Genomic DNA, 27,635 nt, shown 5'->3' on the forward strand with positions numbered 1-27,635 from the left:
AAACTTTTTATGCTGCAGGTCATGTTATTGTGAAGGATGGGTAGGCTCTGATAATTATCTTAATGATCTGCTTGTTTCTAGCACAAAAGGAAAGAAATTAAATTGCTGAGACAGACTGGTTGGTCAGTGAGTTTATGAATCTCTGAGCACAGAGGAACAGCATCGCATAGTGGGAGAATGCCAAACAGATTATATTGCTCAAGTTATTGCTTAGTTTTTTAAAAATTCATCTTTTAAAAGATGTGAATGAATTGAAGCCTAGTGAGAGTGGTGAGATGAACCAAAATGGCTGGAATTAGGAGCAATTCGGACAGGTGCTAGGCAAACTTACCGGCATGCAGCCTTGCCAGCCCAATTCAGTTTTGACCTACCCTGCCTCTCTTATTATGATGCCTAGCTTCTCTCCAGCAAAAACTGTGCTAAATTATGTCAAATTGCACTATGGCTTCATGATACAGACAAGGATGAGACACCAGGTTCATTGTTGCTTTAGACCTACATTCAACTAGATTTGAGTTATAAGAAAACAATGAAAGAAACCCATCAAAGTCAGAGACTGTGTGGTCTAGTAGACAGGGCACCCATCTGGGAGTTAAGAAACTGGGTATATTCCCAGGTCTACTGCTTAAACAACTGAGACCTTGGACAAGTCACTTCACTTCCCTGTGCATTGGTTTCTGCTCCCATCCTTTCTCTGCCTTCACTGTTTATATTGTAAGCAATCCAGGACAGGGACTGTTTCAGTCTGTGTGTTTGTACAAGAAGGGGTTCCAATCCAAGTTGGAACATCTAAATGTTACTTTAATTAAAATAATTAAACTAATCATAGAAAAAAGAACTCATTTCACCCCTGCCCATCCAGCTTTATCCAAACAGTACAGTTCCAGTGCTTTGTCCAGTCTGCTTATCGTTGGGAAAGTCATTACATATCTGTAAAATGGTATAAGGCCTACCTCTCAGAATTGATATGAGGCCTACAAAGTGCTTTGAGATCCTTCGTGTAAAGCAGCTATGGAATATAAAACATTATTAGATAGAAGGGCCTTTTGATTAAGGTTCTCAGCTGGACTCAGGAGATCTATTCCGATATTTCTTGTGTCAGCTCGGGCAAGTCTTAATCCCTGTGCACCTCAGTCCTCCAGCGGTAAAAATGGAAATAACAATACAACCTTTCTCCTACCCTTTGCCTCCTGCCCCTTGTCTGTCTTGCCTAGCTCTGTTGTGACATCTTTAGCACAGGGACTGGGTTGTTCTAGGTGTGTGTACAGCACTCTGCACAATGCAGGATGTGCTCTTTGTTGGGGCTGCTAGGTAGCCATATAAAAAGTCACAGCAAGAGCTGTGCAGAGTGTTCAGCACTGTTCATATGTTAGTGGCCCTCGCATATAGAGGGCAGTTCCCTTTCTGAACACAGTCACTATTTCTGTGTGGTCCAGAGTTGGGGAAAATGGCACAGTAGCTTCTAACAGATTGCCCCGAGCGAATATCTTCCCAACTGCTGCCACTGTGGTTCACAGAGAAAATATCCGAAGGGCTGAGGCTGGCAGGTGCTGACTCAAAGCAAACAACAAAAGGATTGTCTTTCATAAGTTCTCCCCCTCCTAATCTCTTGCTTTCAATATACTGTGAAAATCCCCACCTACTTTGTCCCTGTAACCAAAAATAACAATTGGTAACAAGTCTGGGCAGCTAGCTCAGACAGCAACCTCAGTGCATTGTTCTAGCTCATTTTTCACATCATAGCAAAGGCAAGATTTACAGCTGCTCGAAACAGCCACTAAATTTGTGTGTGCAAATTTTGGGGCATGTTGTGTCTTGGGGTATTTTCAAAAGCACCTGAATGATTTACGAGCCTACAGACCATTTTCAAAAGTGACTAGACACCTAGGATCCTAAATTTAATTGAAAATCAATGGGGCTTTGGTACCTAAGTTCCTAAGTCACTTCTGAAAACAGAGCATAGGCTCCAAAATCACTTAAGCACTTTTGAAAATTTACCCTGGCTCTATATGCAAGTGAAGTGTAGTAAGAATTCTCTTTATACCACAGTGGGACCAGGCATGCAAGAGTAAGTGGCATATGTACTCACTATTCCCACTACTCAGGTGGGCAGGGACTCTCACTCTCTCTCTCATATACAATGTATTATATTGCCATGCATTCCTATGGTATCTGAACACCTTCCACATAAAATCAATAGCAAAGTCCCTAGTATACTTGATGGAGCCTTGTCTCCATACCTTTTTTATATATCTAGTACTGCCAACTCCATTGTTCAAAAATCATGAATCAGACTTCCCAAATCTTGAGACTGGCTTAGAAATGTTGAGATTTTAAAAGAAAAATAAATAATACATTTTGGTTCTTTATCTTTGCCTTCTGATACCTGAGCCTTTCGGATAAACTGGGGTGATATTTGCAAGCATTTCTCCACAACCACAAGAACTAGAAACGTAATTGTTTTTAAATCAAAGACAAACATAATGTGCCAAGGAGTTGAGGAAGCATCCTCCATCAAGATCGACAACTATTAACCTGAAATGGCGAATGAGTTCACATGCCTGGGGACCACTATTGTAGTCAACCTCTCACTTGAAATGGAACTCAACATCCGTATTGGAAAAGCTGCCAGAGGACTGTCTAGACTGAACAAGAGGGTATGGCAAGACCACAAACTGACAGAGCACACAAAGATCTGTGTGTATTGTGCATCTGCTATCAGCACACTTTTGTATGAGAGCAAGACATGAACCTTATACTCTCATCAGGAAAATAGGCTCAACCGCTTTCATATGTGTTGCCTTCATTGAACCTTTGGAATCTCCTAGAGGGACAGAGTGACCAACACTGAGGTGCCAGAATATCCATCAGGCAAACACTGCTCAAACAGAGACATATCCGCTGGCTGGGGCATGTGTGCCAAATGAATGATGGGCGCATTCCAAAGGACATCCTCTATGGCGAATTGGCATCTGGAAAAAGTCCCAAAAAACACCCAAAATTGCATTTCAAGGATATGTGCAAGTGAGACCTCAAAGACACGGACATAGGTGTGGACAAATGGAAAGCTCACACTCAAGACCACAGCCTTTGGGAACAAGAGCTTAACAAAAGTCTCTGAAGTTATGAGAGGAAGCAGTCCAACTTAGCAGAGGAGAAAAGAGCTCACAGAAGGCAGAGCCCAAAGGGTCGAAACACCACCTTTAAATGTGAGAGATGCAATAGAGATTGTCTGTCTTGAGTGGGTCTCATCAACCACAGGCACAGCTGCCATGAAACCAACTGAGTACATTTTTTACCTTTCAGGGGTGCACACCCATGGCCTTTCAAGACTGAAGGATGTCTACTGTACTATACATTCTGATTCTTTATCATTGCTTTCTGACAGCTGAGCCTTTTGGAGAAATTGAGGTGATATTTTCAAGCTTGCTCCGCATCCACAAGGACTAGAAACTTAAGTGTTTTTAAATGAAAGATGAAATTTTCATATTTTCATTTGACTCCACAAGCCTGGGTTTTAACAAAAAACACCAATTTCATGAGACTCTTGATGAAATTGCAAGAGCTGACAACAGTGGGTACCATTCCACTTGCAATCTTTCATAGCCCTCCATTTTCATACAAAAAGTAATGTATTCATGAACTTGGGCTGCCAGGTAGTCAGAAAGTATCTGAATCAGTCAAAAGCCATATTATGCCCTATTATATAATAATAAATTCATAATTTTTCATTCAGCTGACCTCAGGTGAATTCTTGGTAGCGAACAAGGAAGTTATTGTAAGGACAGAGATCATTACCTAAGAAAACAAGTCTATTAATCCTGATGGGGAGGTTTAATATTTGCATTTTCCGTGAGTAACCCTATTGATTTGGCAGGACTACATAGCATACTCAGGCACACAACTCTGGTAGTGGAATAGAAAGCCAGACAACATCAAACACACTTAATCCCTCAAAGACTAAGGAAATTGAAAACTGGCAAATCTTATTGTGGAGCGGTTTGTATTATAGCTTTCATTTAAACTACATCCCATAGGTATTGCTGTTCTGCTCTTCCAGTGTTGTTGATGCCACCATAAGATTATTGACTGCATAGTGCAGTATGCACCCCAGACCTAAGGAAATATTGACTAATAGATATATATCAAGGTCATTTATTTCCCACTACAAATTTCAAAGAAATTAAACTATTGCTATAAATGTCCAAATAGGAAACAAACAGCAAACCTCTTCTGTTCCACAAGGTTATTAGGACTCATGCTTTATACGAAAATGGCCAGCTGTTCTGGACTGCAAACAGACAAGCTCATCTGCTTGAGTCTGAAGATTCTTAGGCCATTATGGTTTAATCCACTCCTCTTCGTCATTGCCGCTTCCTTTTGCATTTGTTTACTTAGAAACACCCCTTGTTCAGGGACTAATATTTGTTATCTAGCTGCAGTCATAGGGCGTGATCTAAAGTCCACAGAAGTTATCTGGAATCTTTCTAATGACTTCAATAGGCTAAGTCCCTGAACTTTGTTGTCAACAACATTGTGTGGTGTGAGAGTTGTGCATTTCTACCATCTTTTATCTTGTTTCTCATGTGCGCTGGTCATGTTCCACCTTTTCCTGTCATGTGTTATTTGTTGCTGATTTTTTATTTCAATAAAATATCATTTGAAACAAGAAGGAGAATAAATTCTACCACATACAGAGTTTAAGCTAAGTGCACCAAAACTTAAATTTATTAACGTCATGTACCTCTGTTTCCTTTACATCCTTTGTCTTATCTATTTAGATTGTAGCTCTTCAAGGCAGGAGTTCTAACTGTGTGTTTTTATGCAGCACCTGGCCCAAAACACCCACTATTTGGGCCACTGGCTGCGACCTCAGTACAAATAATAATTGGATTAAATGTCAAGTCCTTGAAATGGACATCCTCTCACCTAACTTCCCTTCATCCTGTGGCAAATAGAAAACATCGATGTACACTCATTAGCATTCCTTCACTTGATTATGGCAAAACTTTACCATAGGCCAGTGCAGTTTTCTAAGTCATTTAATAGCCCCAGCTTTATTTCTGTATGGGATAGAGTGGGTGATAACATGTCCTGAATTGTCACTGACAGCAGCTGTTAAGGCTTTGAGCTCTTATCGGTATTCACCAGCTGTTGCTTTTAACACTATATTCGCAAAAACTATATATATATATATATATATTTTCTACTTTGTGTGTGTGTAAAAACAGACAGGAAACTGTAAATGGGTGAATTCAAATTAAGCACTTTCCCTTGAATGCTGTGTCAGTATGTGAACTACATACTGATTGCCCAATTCAAATGAAACTAGTGTCCATTCACAGGGCCGCCGGGGGGGGGCAAGAGGGGCAATTTGCCCCAGGCCCCTCCATGAGAGTTTTCGGGGCCCCTGGAGTGGGGTCCTTCATTCGCTCCAGGGGCCCCGGAAAACTCTTGCGGGGCCCAGGCCCCTGGAGCTTCTTCCGCTCCTGGTCGTCATTGTCAATTTGGCAGTGGGGGGTCCTTCCACTCTGGGACCCCCCACCAAAGTGCCAGGGCTTTGGCGGCAATTTGGCAGAGGGGGCCCCCCGCTGTGGGTCTTCAGGGCACTTCGGCAGTGGGTCGCGGAGCAGAAGGACTCCCCGACATCGAATTACCGCTGAAGCAGGGGCTCCCCGTCTCCGAAGACCCCAGGCCCCCTGAATCCTCTAGGTGTCCCTGTCCATTCAGACTGCCTTTGAAATTGGATACTTCTCAGTTTTCCACACAGGAAGGGGAAAGGCTCCATTCTGGAAAGAAGTTTACACAAGGCCAGATTGTCCTTATTCGGCAATGTCAGATTTGGCTCAAAAGCTTCCATGCCATTTTACCAAATTAACCACTTTCCTATTTCCTCTCTTAAAAAAATGCTACAGTGTTGCCTTAAATAATCTTAAAAGAAAGGGAAATGCAGTTTCTGGTGATCTTCATATGGCGAAAAAGGTGCCATACTGGATCTTTTACACTGAACTGTGAGCTGCTCTTAGTATCATTGATGAGGTATTGCTGAGCACCAGGCATAGAAAAGGTTGCTTTTGAATGTATCTATTCCTTTCTGTCTGAAAGAACGTAGAGGCAATTTACCTGCCTGGGAGGCCATCTCATGTGGAGTGGAATATGGCAGGTTCTGTTCTCCCACACATCCTGTTCCACATTGATGTAAATCCCTGAGAAGCTAGTGAGGCAGTGTGAAGTGTGAGGTCTGTAATGTGCAGATGACACCTAATTTCATGTCTCTATCTCATGTGTCCCAGAGAGTGCAGTTTATTGTCTTTTCAAGTGTCCAGCCATGATGGGAACTGGAATATGGACTAGCTGGCCGTGGTACCCGCTCAAACAAAAGTCATAAAACAGTTGCAGTCAGCTAAGGCCCTGGGGCTAGAGCTCCTTTGGTATCAAAGGGAGTTTTCGGAAGAGCATTCTCCATGTTGGCCCCTTAACTCTCTCACTTCCTCTTTGACACACCAAATTCAGTTAACTTTTCAGTCAGGTTGCAAGGCCCATCTTTTCTTCCAAGTATTTTGGAAAGGAATAGTTTGAGATCAAGGTCAGCTTTTCAGTGTGTGGGGGGTGCATTAGTTACATGTCTATCTATGGTAGTCAGTTATACTGGACGATGATATCAATTTGTTCATAGTAATTGGTATAAGGGCTCCCAGAGCTTTAAAAATGCCCTGATTCTGCCCCTGTGAGCTTTCACCTGTGTTAATTCAGCCTATGCTTCCTTGCTGAATGCACCTCCCGGGGCAGGGGGCAGGTATTTAAAATGAATTAGGAATATAAAAGACCAGCGGCTTGAAAAGGAACGTGTAATGCATACCAAGTGCATTGTGCAAGGTAGTAAGGTGATGTGATCTGGCTGATGTGCCCCACTTAGCAAAGTGCATTGCTACAAGTATTCCAACCCACTGCCCATGTCTTTTTAATTGCCTTTCTAGGAACATACATTTCTAAGCACTGGCTGCATCATATGCATTTTTCTATATTGCAAGAATCTCCACAAAAGCAGATTGTATTCTCCTAGAATCATGAATGGGAATAAGAGGAGGCTCATATGACGACTCTCAAGCCCATCTTATGGTATGTTCACCATGGGACTATCTGTGCTTCTATATCCCTGTGACTCAGGGCAGGTCAACACTGAAAATGCTGCAGTGGCACAGCTGTGCTTCTATAGCTCTTCAGTGAATGTCCTGCTACACCAACAGGCGAGCTTCTCTAGTCATCATCATTAATTCACCTCTGAGAGACGGTAGCTATGTCGATGGGGGAGGCCTTCCCATCAACACAGCGCTGGCTACACCAGGGGTTAGGTTGGTATATCTGCATTGCTCATAAGGGATCCTGGAACAATTTGTATAGCAGAGATGCTGAGAGCCATTGAACCAAACTATAAACCCTGTATATGATGGAAACCACTTCAAGCAAGGGGGTGCTGCCCCACCCTCCACCTCCCGAGTTCCAGTGCCTATGTTGCTCATGGGTATGGATTTTTCACACCCATGAGCGAAGCAGTTATACTGATGTGCATTTATAGTGTAAACTTGGCCTAAGAAAAGATCCTGCCTTGCCTTTTCTAGTCCTTTCTTTTCTCAGCCTATAAGAAAGAAAATAAGAAGAGAAGACATTAGAGAAACTCCCATTAATCTTCTTCTATCAATTCTTATCCTGCCGAAGTGTGACATTTTGCCTTAACTGGTACCATCATTGGGGAAGATCAATGGCATTAGTTTAATGAAGATACCACTCAAGTATTCTGCTTAATGAGAGGTTCTGACTTACACTCCCAATAAACTCAGAAATTAATAAAACCTCAAAATTAAATTACACATTCCAGAAAAAAAAATACAGTTTACTCCCTGAATTACCCTGCCCCATCACTTGTTGCAAATAATTCTCTCTTTGAAAAGCAGCCCAAGTAATAAATTGAAAGCTGGAACATGTGTTCTGTACCCTGTGCATAATGGCAGTTTGATACCTCATACATTTGCAATGCGTTCTTACTCTAGCAAACTATTTCTGAAAAAAGGTTATTCCATTGCACTCCAGTTCTATATAAATCCATTGTAATTTCTCTTCCTGTCTCCCCTGTATAGAATACTCACTTCAGCAGAATAGATAGAATGATCAGCATGTGGAGAAGGTGGAGGGGAAAGGGATAGTTTTGTAGTGCTTACCCTTTCATGGCTGAGGCATAGCAAAATATTCTCTGTTTGTTTGGAAATCAAGCCTTCAATGGCTCTTAGCTAAGAATACTATAAAGAATGGTATAAACACATCACACTACATGCAGTGGATGAAGCAGCAGGCAATGTCGGTGACATACAATGCTGTTTGTTGCATTCTGAACAGACTTTATCATGACATGTCCAGCCTAATGTTTAATGCACTATTTCAGCAAGGTACATAAACATGTACACAACTTTAAACATGTGAGTAGTCCCAGGGAAATCAATAGGACTATTCAGATGCTTAAAGCAAGTCATATGCTTAAGTATTTTGTTGAATATGGGCCTCAGAGAACTTACTCCAGCACTAGAGATTATTTTAGTTCTGGATTTGTGGTATGCCAGTCAATCAAATTTTCCATTACATCTACAGATCCCTCTCTCTCTCTTTCTATCTATCATATTAGTCCTGCCTTCCCAATAGTGATAACATAATATTAATTAGGGAGAGATTTGACTGGGTTAGATCATATCTTTGCAAAGGTTTGCACAATGCCTAACACAATCAGGGCCATTGTCCTGCAATACAAATACGAAACACATAAAAATATAATTATGATTATGGATTTGAAAGTTTAGATAGGTAAGAATAACGGGGATTGGTTAAACTGGCTTTAAAGTTGCTTTGTGCCACCAAAGCAGTGGAAAGCTGCCTTAGCAGGAATCAGAATGTGGCTCCTTTGGGGGTTTTTTGTTTTGTTTTGTTTTTTATTTTTCCTGATCGTGACTAAATAAGCAATATTCACAGCCTTCATTTTACATGCTAATGTTTTTTGTAACCATCTGTTTGGCAGCAGATGATAAAAATTAACAAAACTTTGTTGTTGCTCAGAAGAAAATTTAACTAAATTCCTTAGGTTTTGAGTATTAAAAACCAAATCAATCTTTGAAGTTATTTTCATACAAATAGAGGGATCCTACTTCTAATAAGTATCTATAAATAAATGTCTTATTTGTTTTCTGCCCTCTTCTGGCTGACAATACATTCTGCTAGGCTTTGCAGTCAGTGCACCTTTAATGATTATGGATAATTTAGAAACTCATGAGATCTGTGAAAACACTTTGAGCAATTGACCCTTACTCATTCTTCTTGAAGATTGATACTAAAGATTTAACAGCCCTCAGATTCTCTTCATATTAGAAACAGAGCTGCCCATGGAAGATGTGAAATAGTATGGCTTTGAGTATCCTATTTTGTCAAGTCCCAACTCCATCTTTCCAAAATTACATCCTGGTGTAATGTTGCCTTAAACTTACCCATCAATTCTGCCGTTGACAAGATAAAGCCAGAGGAATACAGTTCAGAGAAGTGAAATACACCTTCAGAGCCAAACCTGTGGGTACGTCCTTGTTTCCATAGCTGTGTTTACATAAAACACCAGGTCCATTTAGTTATTTATCACTATAAGTATATGATAATGAAGGAGTAGTGATTATTGCCGAGTTCTAACAATAGATCTGGGCGCTTTGTGTATTTCATGTCACTCAAAACCATCTATGTCTCTTTATTTAAAACAATGATAGCTCATGACACAAATTAAAATAGCTGGGAGGGGAGGATTCCTTTTGTACAGTGGCTAGTGTTGGTCTGAGCGGTGGAGAGGGCCACAGTGGGGATGAGCATCAGAGAATTGTGGGAGCCTTGAAGTCTGAGGCTGATTGCACCTCCAAATTCATGGCTATTTCTCTGTTGTGTCTTTCTTCCATTGGAAGTGTATTTCTGCCTCCTGCTACAGTGTTTCTGGGCCTCATTTATCCTTGGGCTGGTATAGGGCACAGCAGAGGCATCTCAAGCCCTACGTTATTCAGGGGTTGGGGTAGCCCATGGCATATGCCAGGATGTCATTGATAGCTGTGCTAGTTTGCACACCTGCAGGTGGCACAGAATTCCTGGACATAGATCACATTGGCCATATCTTGTCCTGGTCTTAAGATGTCTCCTTCCCTTGCCCACTTCCATCATGCAACCTCCCTGAGTTGAAATTTTCATTGCAATAGGGGTTCCTATAGAGATAGCACAGAGCTGTCTCTACTCCTGGTATACAGTTCTCCTATGTCATCAGTAAAGCCTGTGTGGGCTTTACACCTGCCCTACAGCCTAGCTGGGTGAAAAAGGTGATAGGGTGATATAAATCAGGCCCTACCAGTGCAATCCTATTGACTTCAGCAGAGTTACTCTTGATTTATACCAGAATAAATGATCTCAGAATCAGACTCATCATATTTATTACACAATATTTATAGCAACTGGAACAAGGTCACATTCTAATCACTAATACTCCTAAAGCATGCGAAAAGCAAACTTAGCATCCAGAAAAAAGGAACAAATGGGGCAGCCCTCTTATGTGACATCAGCTTTTGTAAAAGCAGCAGAGTCCTCTGGCACCTTATAGACTAATAAACCTATTGGAGCATGAGCTTTTTGGGTGAATACTCACTTCGTTGTCGGGTATTCACCCATGAAAGCTCATGCTCCAATACGTCTGTTAGTCTATAAGGTGCCGCAGGACTCTTTGCTGCTTTTACAGATCCAGACTAACACGGCTACCCCTCTGATCCATAATCAGCTTTTGTGTAAGTCTGGCGAAAGTGAGCAATGGAACTAGTTGTAATGTACTCCCAAAAAAGATTAATTGTGAGGCAGCCTTTATCTCATCGTGCCTTGTAATCTAGAAAGCCAGCAAAACCGAGCCCACAGAATTGCTTGCAATGAAGTACGAGTGAGGTTTGCTCAACTGATTACCTCTGAAGACTTCCAAATGGCTTTAAGAGTAATGTCAGTGACTTCAAATCCTGCACTTGTATTTGTGCCGTGTGCTCAAATTATCCCCAGGTTGCTCATTTAGTGATGGGGCAGAAAGTAAGCCATCTTCTGGTTTGAACTGATTTCCTTTTGATCTTGGTTTTCCCATTGTAGTGAGGGATGTCGGTGCTCAGTGGCAATGATGAAATGGTTAAAAATGTAAATGGCTGGAGAATGATGGTGGTGGTGGTGGTGGGGAGGGAGGGAGTGAAAATCTTTTTTTAAGCTTCCAGGACATAAATAATTTGTAAGTAACTAATGTCAGTGCTGCTTGTATTTAGAAAGAAAGAAAGAAAGAAAGAAAGAAAGAAAGAAAGAAAGAAAGAAAGAAAGCTTGATTGATTTGCCTCTCCAGTCTAGTTTTACCTATCTAATACCACAACGATCACAATGGTGTAAAAACATGACGTGAGCAATATCATTTAACCAATGATCACAGTGGGCTGGATTCTTAAACCAACCAGAGATTACCCCTGGAGACTTCCACCTGTGCAGGACAAATCAAAGCCTTCTATAACACTGTGCCATTGCCATAGCCTTTGTATAAGGGAAGAGAGGGGTCAGGTTACAGGAATTATAGGTCTGAGTCAGCTTGAACTCCACTAGGCCTGATCCCCTTCCGTTTTAAACTGCAGTGCTTACGTCAGTGGCAAAAGTTAGAGTCATGCACTTGTGCTCTAACTTCTGCCAACACTGAGTGGCTGGGTATTAGGGAACAGCAGCCAGCCCCATGTAGCCATCACTGTCTCGGACGTAGTGGAGAATGGAATTCAGAGAAGAGCGGTGCAGCTTCAGAGCCAAACCTGCAAGTACTTTGCTGAATAATTCCATTCTAGCTGTCACTAGCCAGTATTTTGCAATGAGGATAATTTGTTTCTGTCAAAATACCATCCATTTAGAGCCTGATCGAAAGCCAATAGAATTTTTTCTATTGGGTTCAATGGGTTTTTTATAAGGCTTTTAGAATGGAGTTGAACAGCCTGCCTTCCCGTCTTCCTTAGTTTTGCCATCGAATCCCATGACATCCTGCAGCAACCACTCTAGACTGAGATTAAATGAAGCTTTTAAGTCTGTAGTTGCCACTGTTTTTCCCATTGAAAAACCAATGAGAGCACCTTGGATGGAACTCTAAGTAACAAATGTTTAGGAGAATCCTTGTAACAATTATCATTTCACCTGTGGCCTACACAATTTCTCCATGGCAACCCAGAGCTCCTAATGACTCAGGCAGAGGACACTGATTGCCATCACTGCAGGTGTGAGGTGTGTGAGGGGAGAGATATTGCTTTCCAGTATGGAGACCAACACCAGCCTTGCCACGCTCATTTAGCTGCCTTTGCTAACACTAACTTTCTGAATGAAACACCCTTTGAGATACTGCTGCAGCTGTTCTGACAAAGATGAAAAGGTTAAACACAGCACAGACTGATCCCGAAGGAGATTTTCTGTCTGTTGATAACCCAAAGGCATGCACAGAAAATTGATCCATTTTGTTTCTTCATTCCTCCATCCCAAAGTACAAATACTTTGGTGTTCTTCATCTGGTGCGGTCCGGAGATTGCCAGTGCCTCCCCATCTGCACCCAAGCTTGGCATTTCATGCTGTCCTTTCAGTTGTGCAGGACTTGACCTTAATATGGAGCTGGCTGTCATTAACATGGCAGCTCATCCATCATTGCCTCCGCATGCTGTCAGCAATCCATTTAATCTCACTTGTAATTTTCCAAGAGAAGCTTGCAAAAGCCACAAACAGAATTTTAATGCTGTAAAATGCTATTTGGAGCCAGGAAATATTTCCTTTCATTGTGAGGTTATGCCTCACAAACATTCCCCACGTTCAGCTTAGCTTCCTTTACTTTAGGAGACCGCACATCTAGACCCCACCAGCAGCTATGTACTCAGACACCCCAAATGGGTCACATTCTTTGCTAATGTGACTGGTGATGCAGTGGCAAGCTAAGCTTCCTGACCCCAACCTCCACAGCCTACCCCTCCAACTCTCCCTTCAGCTGAGTCCTGTTCTTCAGCTGCCCAAACTCACTATCCCATCCAGCTCTATGGCTGCTTCCATAAGGCCTGATTCAATCCCAGTTTAAATTAATAGAAACACTCGTACACACTTCACCCAAATGGAATTTGGATCAGGCCCATGGAGCCTTCAACAGCCCTTCACCTTAACTCCCTCCTTCTATCCATTGTCCCACACATACTCCTCCAGGCTCCAGTGTGCCATTACTTAAAAAGAGTGAACAGGATAACCTAGGTAAGTATAGGCCTGTCAGTGTGACATCGATCCCAGGCAAGACAACAAGGTGGCTGATTTGGGATTTGATTAATAAAGAATTAAAGGAGGAAATATAATTAATGCCAATCAACGTGGGTTTATGGAAAATAAATCTATCAAACTAACCTGATTTTTTTTATGAGATCACAAGTTTGGTTGATAAAGGGAATAGTGGAGGTAATATAATTGGGTGTGTCTACACTACAATTATAAACTCACAGCTGGCCCAGGCTAGCTGACTTGGGCTCACAAGCTAAAACATGGAGATATACCTATCTCATAGAGCTGGAAGGGGCCCTGAAAGTCCAGCCTCTTGCCTTCACTAGCAGGACCAAGTACTGATTTTGCCCCAGATCCTAAATGACCCCCTCAAAGATTGAATTCACAATCCTGGGTTTAACAGGCCAATGCTCAGACCACTGAGCTATCCCTCCTCCTGTTTAATTGCAGTGCAGACATTTGGGCTAGAAGTGGAACCCAGGTTCTTGGCCCCTGAAAGGTGGAATGGTCCCAGCCTAAGCCCGGATGTCTACACTCAATTACACACACACTTAACCCGAGGCCCATGAGCCTGAGTAAGCTGGCATGGGTCCAACCCAGATTTCTGCTTGCAGTATAGTCATGTCTTTAGAGATCTGTCAGGCATTTGACTTAGTACTTCATGACATTTTGATTTAAAAAAAATCTAGAATGATATACAATTAAGATAGCACACTTGAATGGATTACAAGCTGTCTATCTGATAGGTTTCAACATGTAATTGAAAATGGAGACTCATCATCAGGTGGGTAACACAAATGTTGGGAGACTAGTAAATAATGAAGAGGAGGACAGCTCACTAATACAGAATGATCTAGATTTCTTGGTAAGCAGGGCTCAAGCAAAACAATTTGTGTTTTAATATGGCTAACTGTAAATGTATACATCTAGGAACAAAGGAAGTAGGCCATACTTACATGATGAGGGACTCTATCCTGGGAAGCAGTAACTCTGAAAAAGGTTTAAGAATCATGGTGGATAATGAGCTAAACATGAGCTCCCAGTGCAATGGTGTAGCCAAAAGGGCTAATGCGATCCTTGGATGCATAAACAGGAGAATCTCAAGTAGGAGTAGAGAGGTTATTTTACTTCTGTATTTGGAACTGATGTGACTACTGCTGGAGTGTCCAGTTCTAGTGTCCACAATTCAAGACGGATGTTGATAAATTTGAGAGGGTTCAGAGAAAAGTCACGAGAATGATTAAACTATTACAAAACTTGCCTTACAGTGATAGACTGAAAGAGCTCAATCTGTTTAGCTTTACGAACAGAAAGATAAGGGGCAACTTGATTACAGTAGAAGTACCTACACAGGGAAAAAATATTTAATAATGGACTCTTCACTCTAGCACAGAAAAATGAATTTTTCAGATTATCAAGATCCAATGGCTGGAAGTTGAAGCTAGACAAATTCAGACTGGAAATAAGGTGTACATTTTTAACAGTGAGAGTGATTAACCATTGGAACAATTAAACAAGAATTGTGGTGAAATCTCCATTACTAACCATTTTTTAAAAACTAAGATTGGATGTTTTTTATGTGCTCTCGGAATGAATTTGGGAAAGGTTGACGGATTGCATAGGAAGTCAGACTAGATGATCATAGTTGTCTCTTCTGGCTTTGGAATCTATAAATCTGTAAATTTCATCAGCTACAGCACAAGCCTCCACCCATACTTTCTCCAGTATGATCAGGACTTTTCTCTGGCAAATCATAACAAGTTTATCAACCAAATAGTGTACGCTCCCTAGAGGAGTTACAAGTGCCATCTCCCAGGGAACATATTCTGCAATTTTCTCCCTTCCCAACAGCTCAGGGCTGCCTCCAGTAAATTCCAGATCTACCTTCTAGGATTCCCATACGCCCATGATATGGGTCTCCAGGCAATCGTGAGAGGTTAATAAGCCTTTGGTTAGTACTGACCTGGGCTGGATTTGATCTCACAATGGAGTTACTACCCCTGAAATTAGATGCACACAGGACTGATGGTTGCAGTCATGTCGAACCCCAGTGCATTTATTCAGAGCTTTATACTGCATTACTAATCTTCAGAACCATTCAATCCCATGACTGATTTATTTAAAAAAAATTCTTGCACTTTTCCTCTGCACATTGCTGGGAGTTTAAAATTTCATCAGCAATCAGATAATTATAAATTAATTTACTGTATAGATATTCTAGAGTTATGCTTAGACTTTCCATTTGAAGATCTTGTTTTTAGTTACTTCTGACTTTGCCAGCTGGGCTGAAGTTTTCCAGGTTGGGAGTCTGCCTCAGACTTGGGAAGTTTCAATAAAAACAGTTCAGCAGTGCCCAAGAATGAGATAAGGGGGAAATGCCACATGTTGCCAATTTTGAAAATTTTTAACCATTTGTTGTGAAGCTTTAGCACCTCCATGATTTGAAGCAGGGACATGAAATTTGGTAGGGGGGTCATGCTGGAGTCAAAGAACTGACGTTTTGCGCTCTCTCTGAAAATCCAGTCAAATTTGTGCAAGTTATAAACTAGTGAAACTAGCTGCACTGAATTTATTAGAGATCTCCAACAAAATTCTCCAAACAATCTGTCTGTACTGAGTATGCACCACCCCTACTTAACTCCATGCTAACTATACTGAGTATGCACCACCCCCAGAGAGATTACTAAGCATGCTCCATTCTCTGGCTAAGCAGGTCTTTTCCTGCCATTGTTCCTTTTGTCTGGTGGGAGCTTCTGTGGTGTCAGACAGCAGAACAAAGAGAAGAGAGACTCTCTCTCATAGAATCATAAAATATCAGGGCTGAAAGGGACCTCAGGAGGTCATCTAGTCCAACCCTCTGCTCAAAGCAGAACCAATCCCCAGTGTCTCCTGTGCTGTCAATGGACCCCAGGCAGGAGGAAGTATGAGGGAAGTGAGGAGAAGGGCACAGAAAGACTATGAAGGGGATGGGGGCAGGGACAGAGGAGTGGAGTGGAATGGATTAGGCATTTTCCAAGGTTGAATGCTTGACTTTGAAACCTTAACATTCTTTTCACATTGTTGTTTTAGGGGTTTTAAAGATTATTATTTTATGTAATAGATAACAACTTCAATAAAATTACAGCTCTGTTTATGGGTTTGCTCAGAATTGCAGCGCCTTTAAAAAAGTGAATTCCTCCTCCAGAAGAACAAGGCACAATGAGAGAATGATTAAAAAGTACAAAATAGGTCATGAGTCTTCTATTCACACAATCAGTTTCTCAGTGGTGCCCATTAGACATATAGAATCATGCATTTTGCTTACACAGCTGCCCTGAGAAAAGCAAGGAGCATATTGCTCCCATCTCCTTTTGCAGAAGGTGAGCAATTATAGCAGTCTTAAAATGGTAACACTTTTTCTTGATGTCACTGAGTATCATTTAGGGCAGCATACAATTGACTTGCTTACCTTTACAATATTTGTAATCACTTTAAGATTAAAGCAATGCATAATCCTGCTAATACTTTAAATTACTGGGATGAACATAGGGGTATCTGGGTAACATTTTATGGCCTGTTTCATGTCGGGGGTCTGATTAGGTGATCTGTTGACCCTTTCTGGCCTTAAACTCTATGGATGAATATGAAAGTCTGCAACTCTCCGGAAAAAGTATATGTATGGATGTGATAGCTACATACTAGTTTCCAGGCTGGATCAGTCTAATGGTCCATCTAGTCCATTGTCCTGTTTCTGACAGTGATCAGCACCAAATGCTTCAGAGGAAGGTGCAAAAAGCCCAAGATAGGAAAATGATGAAATAATCTGCTCATAAAGAAAGTTTCCTTCTAATGCTAGCCAGTAAGTGGTTTACTTATACCCTGAAGCATGAGGTTATATCTCTAATAAATATGACTGGAACACTGGCTCAGTGTCACTGGACTGGAGGAAAAATGGCTTAGCCCTGAGGTACTCAAAGGCAATTGGTATTTCCCACACCCTAGGATTTAGTTGAATATTGATAGGGATCTCACACAGCCCTCATCTTATTATCATGGTTTTAAACTTATTTGAATAAATCCTGATATTTAAATACAACTAAATATTAAAAATAGGACCCCTGGCCCTGAATTTGAATTCAGTTCTGAAGGTTTACCCTTAGTACTCAACACTGGTTTGCATGCTGGTCTGGGGCTTAGGAAACCTAGGTCCACATCCCTACCCTTCTGCAGATTTCCTGGGTGATGGAGGCCAGAGACATATAGACATGTAGAATACTTATATTCAGACATCTTGTGGGACAGTCTCTGATGCATCCTAGTCCTAATCTGTTAGTATGTTTGGCTGTTAATCAAAAGATTGGTGGTTCATATCCATCTAAAGGTGGAGCTCCACCTGGAACTGGGGCACCACTGAGCCCTGTGACCCACCAGTCTGGGCTCCCTCTCACACTGTACTGTGACAAGCTGCAAAGTCCTTCAAGCTTGCACATTCACCAGCATTTACACAGGTAGGGACACACCCAGCTGCAGTTACATGCAGGCACTCTAACCAGCAGCTTCCCAGTCTAGGACCCGAGAGCAGTACTATCCTGCCCTGTATCAGAGGGGTAGTCATGTTAGTCTGGATCTGTAAAAGCAGCAAAGAGTCCTGTGGCACCTTGTAGACTAACAGACGTATTGGAGCATGAGCTTTCGTGGATGAATATCCACTTTGTTGGATGCATGTCATGGGTATTCACCCATGAAAACTCATGCTCTAATACATCTGTTAGTCTATAAAGTGCTACAGGACTCTTTGCTGCTTGTTCTGCCCTGGTTAAATCTGGCCAGTAGTTGGGTTTAATACCCAGTCCACCTCTCCCTCAGTGTGAAGAGGACCATGCAACTTGTGGAAACCAAACTGAGATTTTTCCCAGAAACCTTAGTCAAACACACACTGGTTTGGATTAAAACATAAAATAAGGTTATTAATTAAAAAATATATATATGTTGTAAATGATTACAAGTGATAACAAACAGATCAAAGCAGAATACCTAGTAAATAAACAAAAATGCAAACTGATCTTAACATATTAGGACAGGATATAAATTAGCATATTCTCACCCTGAGTGCTAAACAGGCTGGCAGATTCTTAAGGCATAAGCTGCCTTTGCTTTGCAGATTGGGTTTCCCAGGTTTTCATACACAGGCTAGAAATCCCTTTAGCCTGGGACCATCACTTCACCCAGTTCAGTCTTTGTTCCTCAGGTGTTTTCAGGTGTGTTGTTGTAGGGAGAATGAGGTACCATCATGATGTCATTTCCCCCTTTCATATCTTCTTCTCACTTGCTGGAAAGCTCTTTTGCTTTGACCTGGGTCAAACAGTTCCCATTGTGTAGTGTTCTCTCTGGGATGTTTTATTGTACACGATTCTTGGGGCAATTCTTGTGCTTGTGTGTATTTCCTCAATAAGCCATTAACATTGTTTGGTCTTGTTACTGTTGTATCCAAAAGGCTGCTTTTGGGTGTTTTCAACCTCACAACATGTTTCAGTAACACATACCTAGCCAAACTTTATAAATTCACGTACAACGATAACACGTACAATCCAACAAGATATTCATGTCTAGACGATCAGAACTCTTAGAATGATATCTCACAAGGAATACTTTGCCCAAAATGCATCCTAATTATATGACAGTGGTGAATAAGGGCTGCTAGGGTGTCACACTCCTGTGATACACAGGTCAGACTAGATGATCTAAGGCTCCCTTCTGGCCTCAAACTTTATTAACCTGTTTTTGTTAATGGCCTTTTTTTTTTGTGTAGGTCTCGACTGAAGAAGGCATGAGCTTGGCGAGAGAGTATTCGTGCTCATTCTTTGAGACCTCAGCTGCCCTGCGCTTCTACATTGATGATGTCTTTCATGGACTGGTGCGGGAAATCCGCAGAAAAGAGTCCTCACTGCCCCTGACAGAGAAGAAGATGAAGAGGAAGGACAGCCTGTGGCAGATGCTGAAAGGATCTTTGAAGAAGAAAAGGGAAAGCACAACCTGATGGCATTTTCCAGTGGGCCACCTTTAAGGAGCTGATCACAGTCATCTGTAGCAATTCCTAAGGCAGCATTTACACAGCATCTTCAGGGCACAGTTCTGCAGTCTTTTCTCTGCTTTCATTCAATCCTTATGCAGGAATAACTTCTATGAGGCCCAATCTATGGTTGCCCAGTGGCCCCTTTATCCCAACATAGCCAATGCAGAAGGAGCCACATAGAAGTTAGTTATCCTCCCCCTCACTCTTGGCACTGTAGGCCCTCTTGTGTAAGATAAGAGGCAGTGGAGTGAACATTGTACCTTTCCCTGCATGATCCCCCAGCAAGGGGTATTCAAGATCATCAAGGGTAGGAAAGAGTATTTTACATATAGAGCAATTCTCCAAAAAGGGCCATTAATGTACCACCATACACACCCAAATCATATATCATTTGAAAGGTTATTTTATGTACATTTGAATAAATTATGAGGTGGAGCTTTCACATGGTGCCATAAGCTGGTAGGCATGGTGAAATAATGGTACCCCAAATAAAAAGTGTCATGTTGTGCATAGTTCCTAAAACATTGCAACCTGACTATAACTACAGTTTTTACTGTTCATGCTAATTTCAACAGCTTAGTGTGGGGTTCATTGCTAAAAGCTACCAAACAGCAATCTATTAAAATATTTTTATTGGTTTTCCATGGTCAAGTATTTTTTTTTAGAGCTGATTAAATTGTTCAGCATGTGGCCAAAATGCTGAATATCAACATTTTGCAATAAACTAACATGAAATATTTTCACATCACAGATTCTTAATTGTCAAAGTATCTCACAAGTGATTATAATAGTTGTCAATATTTTCAGTTGAAATTTGCGACCTGATCAATCTCCCACAGAAGGTTGTGCACCAGTAGCAGTAGATTGCATGCCCATAATTTGTCCCCCTAGTGAGTAGATAGAGATGTATGTGAATTCTTAATATAATGCTTCTGCATTTGTAAGCTTTTGTGCATACGGAGTAGCATCTAGTCTGCCTGGTAGAAGGTTTTAATTTGTAATTGTCTATGTTTGCAGCACTAGCTTTTGAAAAAATCTAGAAACTAGCTTTTTAATTCAATGACACATGCATAGGCTGTTATTAGTGTTAGAGATGACATTACACTGCTTCATACTGGATTTCAATCAAAGTGCTCAATCAGCAAAAATGGCAATTTTGATATTAACATATAGATCTAGTTTATACGTAACGTAGCACAAATCTGTATACTAGTACAAAATGAAAAATTATGTTAGTGGGGGTGGTCATGCTAAGAATATGCTTTGGAAATTTTACCTCTACAGGGAAGTTACACTATGCGAAGACTTGGAGGATATAAGTCCCTTAAAAGAAAGACTCCACAAATTTTTTAAAATGTGTTCTTTGTCAAGAAAAATCAAAAGAATGCAAAATTGTCAAAAGCCGCCAGTGCTGGACAGAATTCTGTGATGCTGGCAGCAGAAGGCAGGAGAGATGAATGCTATTGGCAGCTACTGGATTAATTCCCTATTTTAGATGATGTGCCACCAACACTCTATAACAGGGGCTGCTTTCAGAAATACACATGCAAGTTAAATTTGGCACGTCAGAGTTGTATTGGACCCAGGATAGAAAACAGTCTCTGAATCTGATCAGAAAACATCACATTCACCTGCTTCCATAGCCACCAGAGCTAGTACATCCTCCACTGCTTCACCCAGTTGTGTTGTTTGCTTGAGAAAAACACACAAGAAAGATAGGAAACTTCATAAAGTGGAAACATTTGAGAGAGCAGCTAATCTAGCAAAGGCAACACTTCAAAGAGGATGATTACATGTTGTGCAGAATATCTGTGGAAGAATTGATTGCTAAGAATGGAGTTTATCACTCAACATGCCATTCTTCTTACTTCAGTAAAACAAATCTTAAAGTAAAACCACCTAGTTACACTACAACAATGCAGTCATCTTATGACATCGCATTGTATCAGCTGCTTGAAGCGAGACTAGAGATAATAATCTTATGTATAACAAGAAGGCTGTCAAGCTGCTACAAAGTTATAAAACCCTATTTCCCTCAAATGTAGAAACTGCAAGCTACTCCAGAAGCAAATTACAGCCAACATTAGAAAAACACCACGGTTCTGCAATTTCATTCCACGAACAGCATGGACTGGGCAAGTCTACTATTGTTCTATGCAGCACAATAAAATTAGCTGATGCTATCCAAGATGCTAGCAATCTGAAGCAGGAACTTAAGTTATCCAAATGTCTCATGGATGGTCTTTTGGCAAGTAACCCTGGTGAACAGCTTTCAAATGAATAAGTGGTTTTGTATAATGCCACTTCAATCCTTCCATCTGAAATTAACTGAAATAAATCTTCTGAATATTATCCAAATCCAGGTGATTGCAGTCAACAGAGGCCTGCTTCTTTTGTGCCCCAGTTGGTGCAGGAATTTGTCCATTGGTTAATAGATAAAGAGACATATAGTTCAGACAGCAATGAATATCATCCTTCAGAAGACATTCAAAGAAGGTAACTGTCAATTTTGGAGAGCATAGTATTTAACAGTTCCAAAATTATTACACTTTTGCACATAAGCCTTGCTGCACAGTTACACCATGAGTTTGGATTTCATAATTTAAGTGACATACTACACCTTCCTGGATGATACCTCAGTTATGTTGAGCTGAGGCAGTTCGTCACTAGCGCTGCAAAAACTGAAGTAGGAAGACTTCACGGAGGCATGCTCATTCCAATTGGAATTGTCCCATTTCATTCTGATAGAAATCTCATCCATGAAGGAGAACATAATATATATATCAACACAGAGATCATTGATGGAAAGACTAGAGTGGGTTTTCAAAAACAATCTGCAGATAGTCCAGGATCACAAGAAATATCACAGAAGTTTAGGAAAGAAAAGTCACTTACTCTCCCTGAGCAATCAGAGCAGGCAGTGTGCAGCATTTGAAAAATTTAGAACTTGTCCAGAACTTACTTGCCATGAAAAAGTACTTGAGAAAATAAACTCTTGTCAACTACATATAAATGCTTTCCAAGATTCCTCCTGGTATTTTTCAAGATTATTATCTTGTGATATCCTGCCAATAGGAAAGGACACTGATATTGTTCACACTCAGATGCTTCTATTTTAGACCGGTTCCAACCACAATCTTGCAAACAAAGAACATATACACAGCAGTTGCATATGTACCTATTGTGGATGTCAAACCAGCTGACATGGCCAGTCTATCCTACAATGCTGAAACATAAGGAAATGTCAGGAGCTTTAGGATAGCAGCATGCTGTTCAGAACATGGATCAGCAGCTGTATGCTGTTGCTCAGAAAACGAAATAGAATCTCACAAATGAATTTTGGACCAATGTAAATTGCCTGGGTGGTTTTCACACCTGTTTTATTGCAAGTATTGGGAAATTTTGTGGAGACACAGGATGGCTAGACCTTCTTGTTGATTCTGATGTATATGCAACTTGTACTGCAGAGAAAATGCTTGCTGATAAGCAATTAAGCCATGTTCTATATGTCTTGACTCTAGCATTTGAGGCCATGAGTGCTCTGAAACTTTATTCATTTGTTAAGCGGTGTCAGCAGGGAGCAGGTACTCAAATAGTTCCAGCAATTGTCTGGCAAATGTTAACAGATTCAAGAGGTGTTTGAGTCTGAAGACATTGGGTCCTTAAAACAGGTCATTAAAGAGTCTGATGATGCTGTAACTCAGCATTTGCAACCACTACTGGAGGAATTTCAGACATGGGGGTATGCTGAGTCTCATCCATTCAAGTTCTGTGTTCATTTTCTCCAGGTTATGTAGATCCTACTTTTAAATGTCAGTGCAGAGCAAGAGAGTGAATGGAAACATCACAGTATGGCATGATTCCATACATCTTTAGTGCAAACAGGCCCACCAATCTACATTCTTGACGGTTTAAATTTCCATGAAGAAGTACACAATGCCTTTCGACCTGGGGAATTTGCTGTGTGTCAGAGTCCTGGTTCTTTCAATGGAATTTGAAGTGACATAGAAACAGAGAAAACTGTCATCAAAGACTCAGATGGTGACCGTGGGATTGTAGGCCTGCCAAGAAAGAAGCCAGCTCTTGTCAAATGGATCCTCACAAGAGATGTCCTAAGTGAATATGCAAAAGCTATGAGATTAAGAAGTGACCTAACAAGAAGTAGTGGAGACAAAGTCCACAAACAAGTCTTTACCTCAGCACTGAGAAGGGATTAAAAGCATGTTACAGCTCTTACCAGCCATGTCATCAACAATACAGCAAACCCATTTTACCCTGAATTATACCCAGAAATGCTTATCAACATGTCAACTGGACTACACGTAATATCAGATGTGCAAAAGTCTATTGAAAATAGCCAATGTTGATGAAGAACAGATGGAGAGATCTGTGAGAGATGCATTTGATTCTGATAGGGCATGTAGCTTCTTCAGCCCAGTCAAGAAATCTAGCATCAAAACATTTTTTGACAAGACAAAAAAGACCAAATTTAAGTCTGGCAAGGGAGGGACAATCACAGCGGCTATGAGGTCAGAAACTGTTTTTTGCTAAGACTTGTTCTTAGCAAGATGCAGCGATGATGTTGCAATGATAACCATTCCATTTCACTCAGAAGGACCCATCCCTATGTCCCTCTTCCATGTTTATGGAATAATGAGAAAAGATGAAGCAGAATTAGGATGCTCAAGCTGAAAGAATCCATGAACTAAGGGCATGCAACAAAGAAACCACAGTGTACAATCAGAGATGCAACACAGATGTCCTAGAAATTATGTCTGAAGACAAATTCCACACATTTGAGGAAATAGTTGCTGAGTACTTGAGGCGAGTCCTAAAATTATTTGACAAACGTAATTCTGTGATCAAAATCTTTGACAGATATGGCAACAGTAACTCTGTGAAAACTATAGAAAGCTAATACCAGACAAGATCTAAGGTTGGATGGAAGAAGTACCAAGTTTCTAAACATTGCATCCAACAAGCAATCACTTGTAAAATTGCTCTGTGAATATATGGTTCAAAATGCACCTGAGAATGTAGGAGTACACCCAACACAAACACTCCTTCTTGTGCAGGCTTTTCCAATGGTGAGGTACAAAAGTCCATCACCAATGGAGTGGTGAAGATACCCAAGATTTTTACAGTACTTGGCACAAGGCTACTGCTGAATGCTGTATGTGCCAGTATGGCTTTTGAGTCTTTTGGTGTCAAAGGAACCATAGTAATTAGGTCACTTGATACAGATATTTTGGTTCTTGCTGTTCAATACTTTCCAAAAATGGAGCACATAGGTAACATGGGGATTGAAGCAGGCACAATTACCAACACAACTGGCAAGTTTCACTTCATACTTGTATGTGCAATTTGTGACACTATCCTGACTTCTGCAACAGACTTCCTGCTATACACACATTAACAGGATGTGACTTTGTATCATCCCTATTTGGTATTTGGGAAAAAAATCTGTATTTAATGTTTTCACAATACAGAGAGCTAACTGCTTCAGAGATCTTGCCAAATTAGGAGAGAGCGAATAACAAGCTGCAATTTTTACAGCAAGGATGTTGGTAGCAGTGCTGTATGCAGGGCCGGCTTTAGGAGGTACGGGGCCTAAGTTTCAACAGGGCCCTAGCGGCTCTCTGGGTCTTCGTCAGCACTTCGGCGGTGGGTCCTTCACTTGCTCTGAGTCTTTGGCGGCACTGAAGGACCCGCTGCTGAAATGCCATCAAAGATCCGGAGCACCACCGGGTGAGTAAAAATTAAAAAGGCGCCTAAGTTAGCCACTCTTCTTTAGAGCATGGGGCCCTCTTAGGCGTGGGCACAGGGCCCTCTTAGGCACAGGACCTGATTCGGGGGAAATGGCCTAAAGCCAGCTCTGGCTGTATGAGCAGAGCTAGAAAGAAAAGAAGTCCCACAGAAACCTGAATTGCTTGCACCTCAATCTAGCCATCAAAATGGACAAATCACTAGCCAAACGCCCCCATGTGAGGATCATTTTGAAGAGCATTTCAAAAAAGCATCTTGGCAATCAAAGATTTAAATATCTTCATGCATAGGTAAACAAGATATTGGATCATCACTTCAACATAGATGGAAAAAAGGGGATGATGGACTACTTCCTGTATTCTTCAAGGGCCCAGTGGCATCTCAGCTTCTACAGGACCTTATTTGTGCCTATATCAATAAGAGTTGCTACACAATCCACTGTTTATAGTCAGAAAAATCTTCCCTCCACAGAATTGTGTACATGCCGAGACAATGAAGACTGTGGTAACCCACAGACTCTTGACAAAGATCATAATGATGAACAAGATGATAATGATGTTGACTAGAAACGTCATCAGCACTATTACATTGCAATAATACCTTTACATATTTATTAGTAGATTTTATTTAACACTTTAGATTGTTATGATGCTTTCAAGTCACAAAAAAAATCCAATCTTATCTCTTGAAATGACATAGACTCAGTAAACTAACAGAAGCAAAGACAAATATTTCAAAGTAGTTATTTTAATGTGTTGATGGTGTCACTTGTTTATCCCTGTTCTTATGTTAATAACACCATTTGGTAGCTCCACATCATATATCATCTTAAAGTAGACGTATTATGTTTTCAAATTATGTATGATGTGTATGTATGTATGTAGAGAGAGTACATTAAGTTGACCAAATCAGTGGTGTCTGCCAGTCACCTATATGGCCAAGGGCTTCTTGTGCCCTGGGTTAGTTTCCAGATGGGATGGGTAGAACCTGCACCCAATGCCTAATCAGGCCTCATCTGCTTCAGAAAAATGGATGTACATGTTGCCTTCTTTGTGTCCTTACATGGGGTTCTGCGCCAGCACAGGGATGAAAGGGTAACATTGGCTTCAATGGGAGTTTTGCCTCTATAAGGACTAGTATCTAAGGATTTTAGGATTTGATCTTCAACTTTACATACATTCGCAGGTTAAATGCTAGGTTGTGCTCAGCATCTGTGTGTATGTGCCTGGGCACAAATCCAGGGGGAACACAAAGGCTTCCCTTCTTTGCACCATGATGGACAGCCTTGGCACAGTTGTAGTCCTTCCTTTTGGTGGACAGGCAGGGCAAGGGTTCAAAAATCAGGCACAGCTAGCCATCACAAACGGGCAGGGTCAAGGCTCTGTCTCCCCTCCCCACCAGTCTGCAGAGATGGTTGGTCACAGGGGAGTGTACATTGCACTCCCTAGTAAGGTATAGTGCAACAGCCATATATCCCTGCACAGCAAGGAGCTAGGGAAACACAATGCTGCCTCGAGCTCTCACTGAGGCAGTTCAGCTCTACACAATCCTTACTATGGAACAGCACATGTAGTGCACAATCCAGCCCTCTATAAACTACAGAACTACGTGCAATCAGATACTGTTTATTCACAGACCTTGACCATTTAAAGGAATCCTTTTTACCAATCATTTGGATAGGTCTTATATTTTAATAAAGCAGCCATGAAACAGAAGAATCTCATTGCCTTGTTTGATTTTTTTTTCAATTTCCTCAGATTTTATTTATAAATTTTACAGATAAAGCATGCAGACATTGTGTTAAAAATAAAGATTACGATTCCCATGAAACAAAATAATGAAAGTTGTGTCTGTTATCTCCCGATCTTTTAAAACATCTGTTGATAGAAACCTGCCCCCTTCCTTATAGATACTCTTCATATGATTAGAAAGATCATTGAAAGGATATGTATCCCTGTTAGATTTTCATTTTCATCAACATCGTTTTTCTCTGAAATTTTATGAGATTTTATTAAAAAACAACAACAACAACAAAAACCACCTACAACATTTTTTGGCAAATCTGAAAATTTTCAATTAAAAAAGAAATATTTCCTGAAAACATCCACTTTGCTGAAAGGCCAAGTTTTACCAATAATAATAATAAAACTATATAACCTGGAGAAAATGAACACAGAACTTGAATGGAGGAGACTCGGCATACCCCCATGTCTGAAATTCCTCCAGTAGTGGTTGTAAATGCTGAGTTACAGCATCATCAAACTCTTTAATGACCTGTTGTAATGAGACCCTGCTTAGGCGAGTAGAGTACAGATATGCCAGAACTGTACAGTATATACCCTACATGAGTCTATATGCCCAAGCAGCACCTTCCTTGTCTAAACTGCTATTTTCAGCAGTGTAGTGTCCTGCTGATTCCTAACTGCTGGAGCCTTTCTCTGCTGCCTACCCCTGCTAGAGCTTG

The 27,635-nt window shown here is 41.0% G+C and overlaps 1 protein-coding gene across 1 annotated transcript in view; it reads left to right on the top strand.

Moving 5' to 3' along the window:
* The window catches only part of RIT2 (Ras like without CAAX 2), a 269,088-nt gene extending 243,975 nt beyond the window's left edge, over positions 1-25,113 (top strand). Inside the window, exon 5 of the mRNA XM_030567456.1 lies at positions 19,142-25,113. Coding sequence (XP_030423316.1) covers positions 19,142-19,369 — 228 coding nt within the window. The 3' untranslated portion in view covers positions 19,370-25,113. The remainder of the gene's footprint in view (positions 1-19,141) is intronic.
* The last annotated feature ends 2,522 nt before the right edge of the window (positions 25,114-27,635 follow it).

This window comes from Gopherus evgoodei, chromosome 6 (assembly GCF_007399415.2).
Source record: "Gopherus evgoodei ecotype Sinaloan lineage chromosome 6, rGopEvg1_v1.p, whole genome shotgun sequence".
Taxonomy (NCBI): domain Eukaryota; kingdom Metazoa; phylum Chordata; order Testudines; family Testudinidae; genus Gopherus; species Gopherus evgoodei.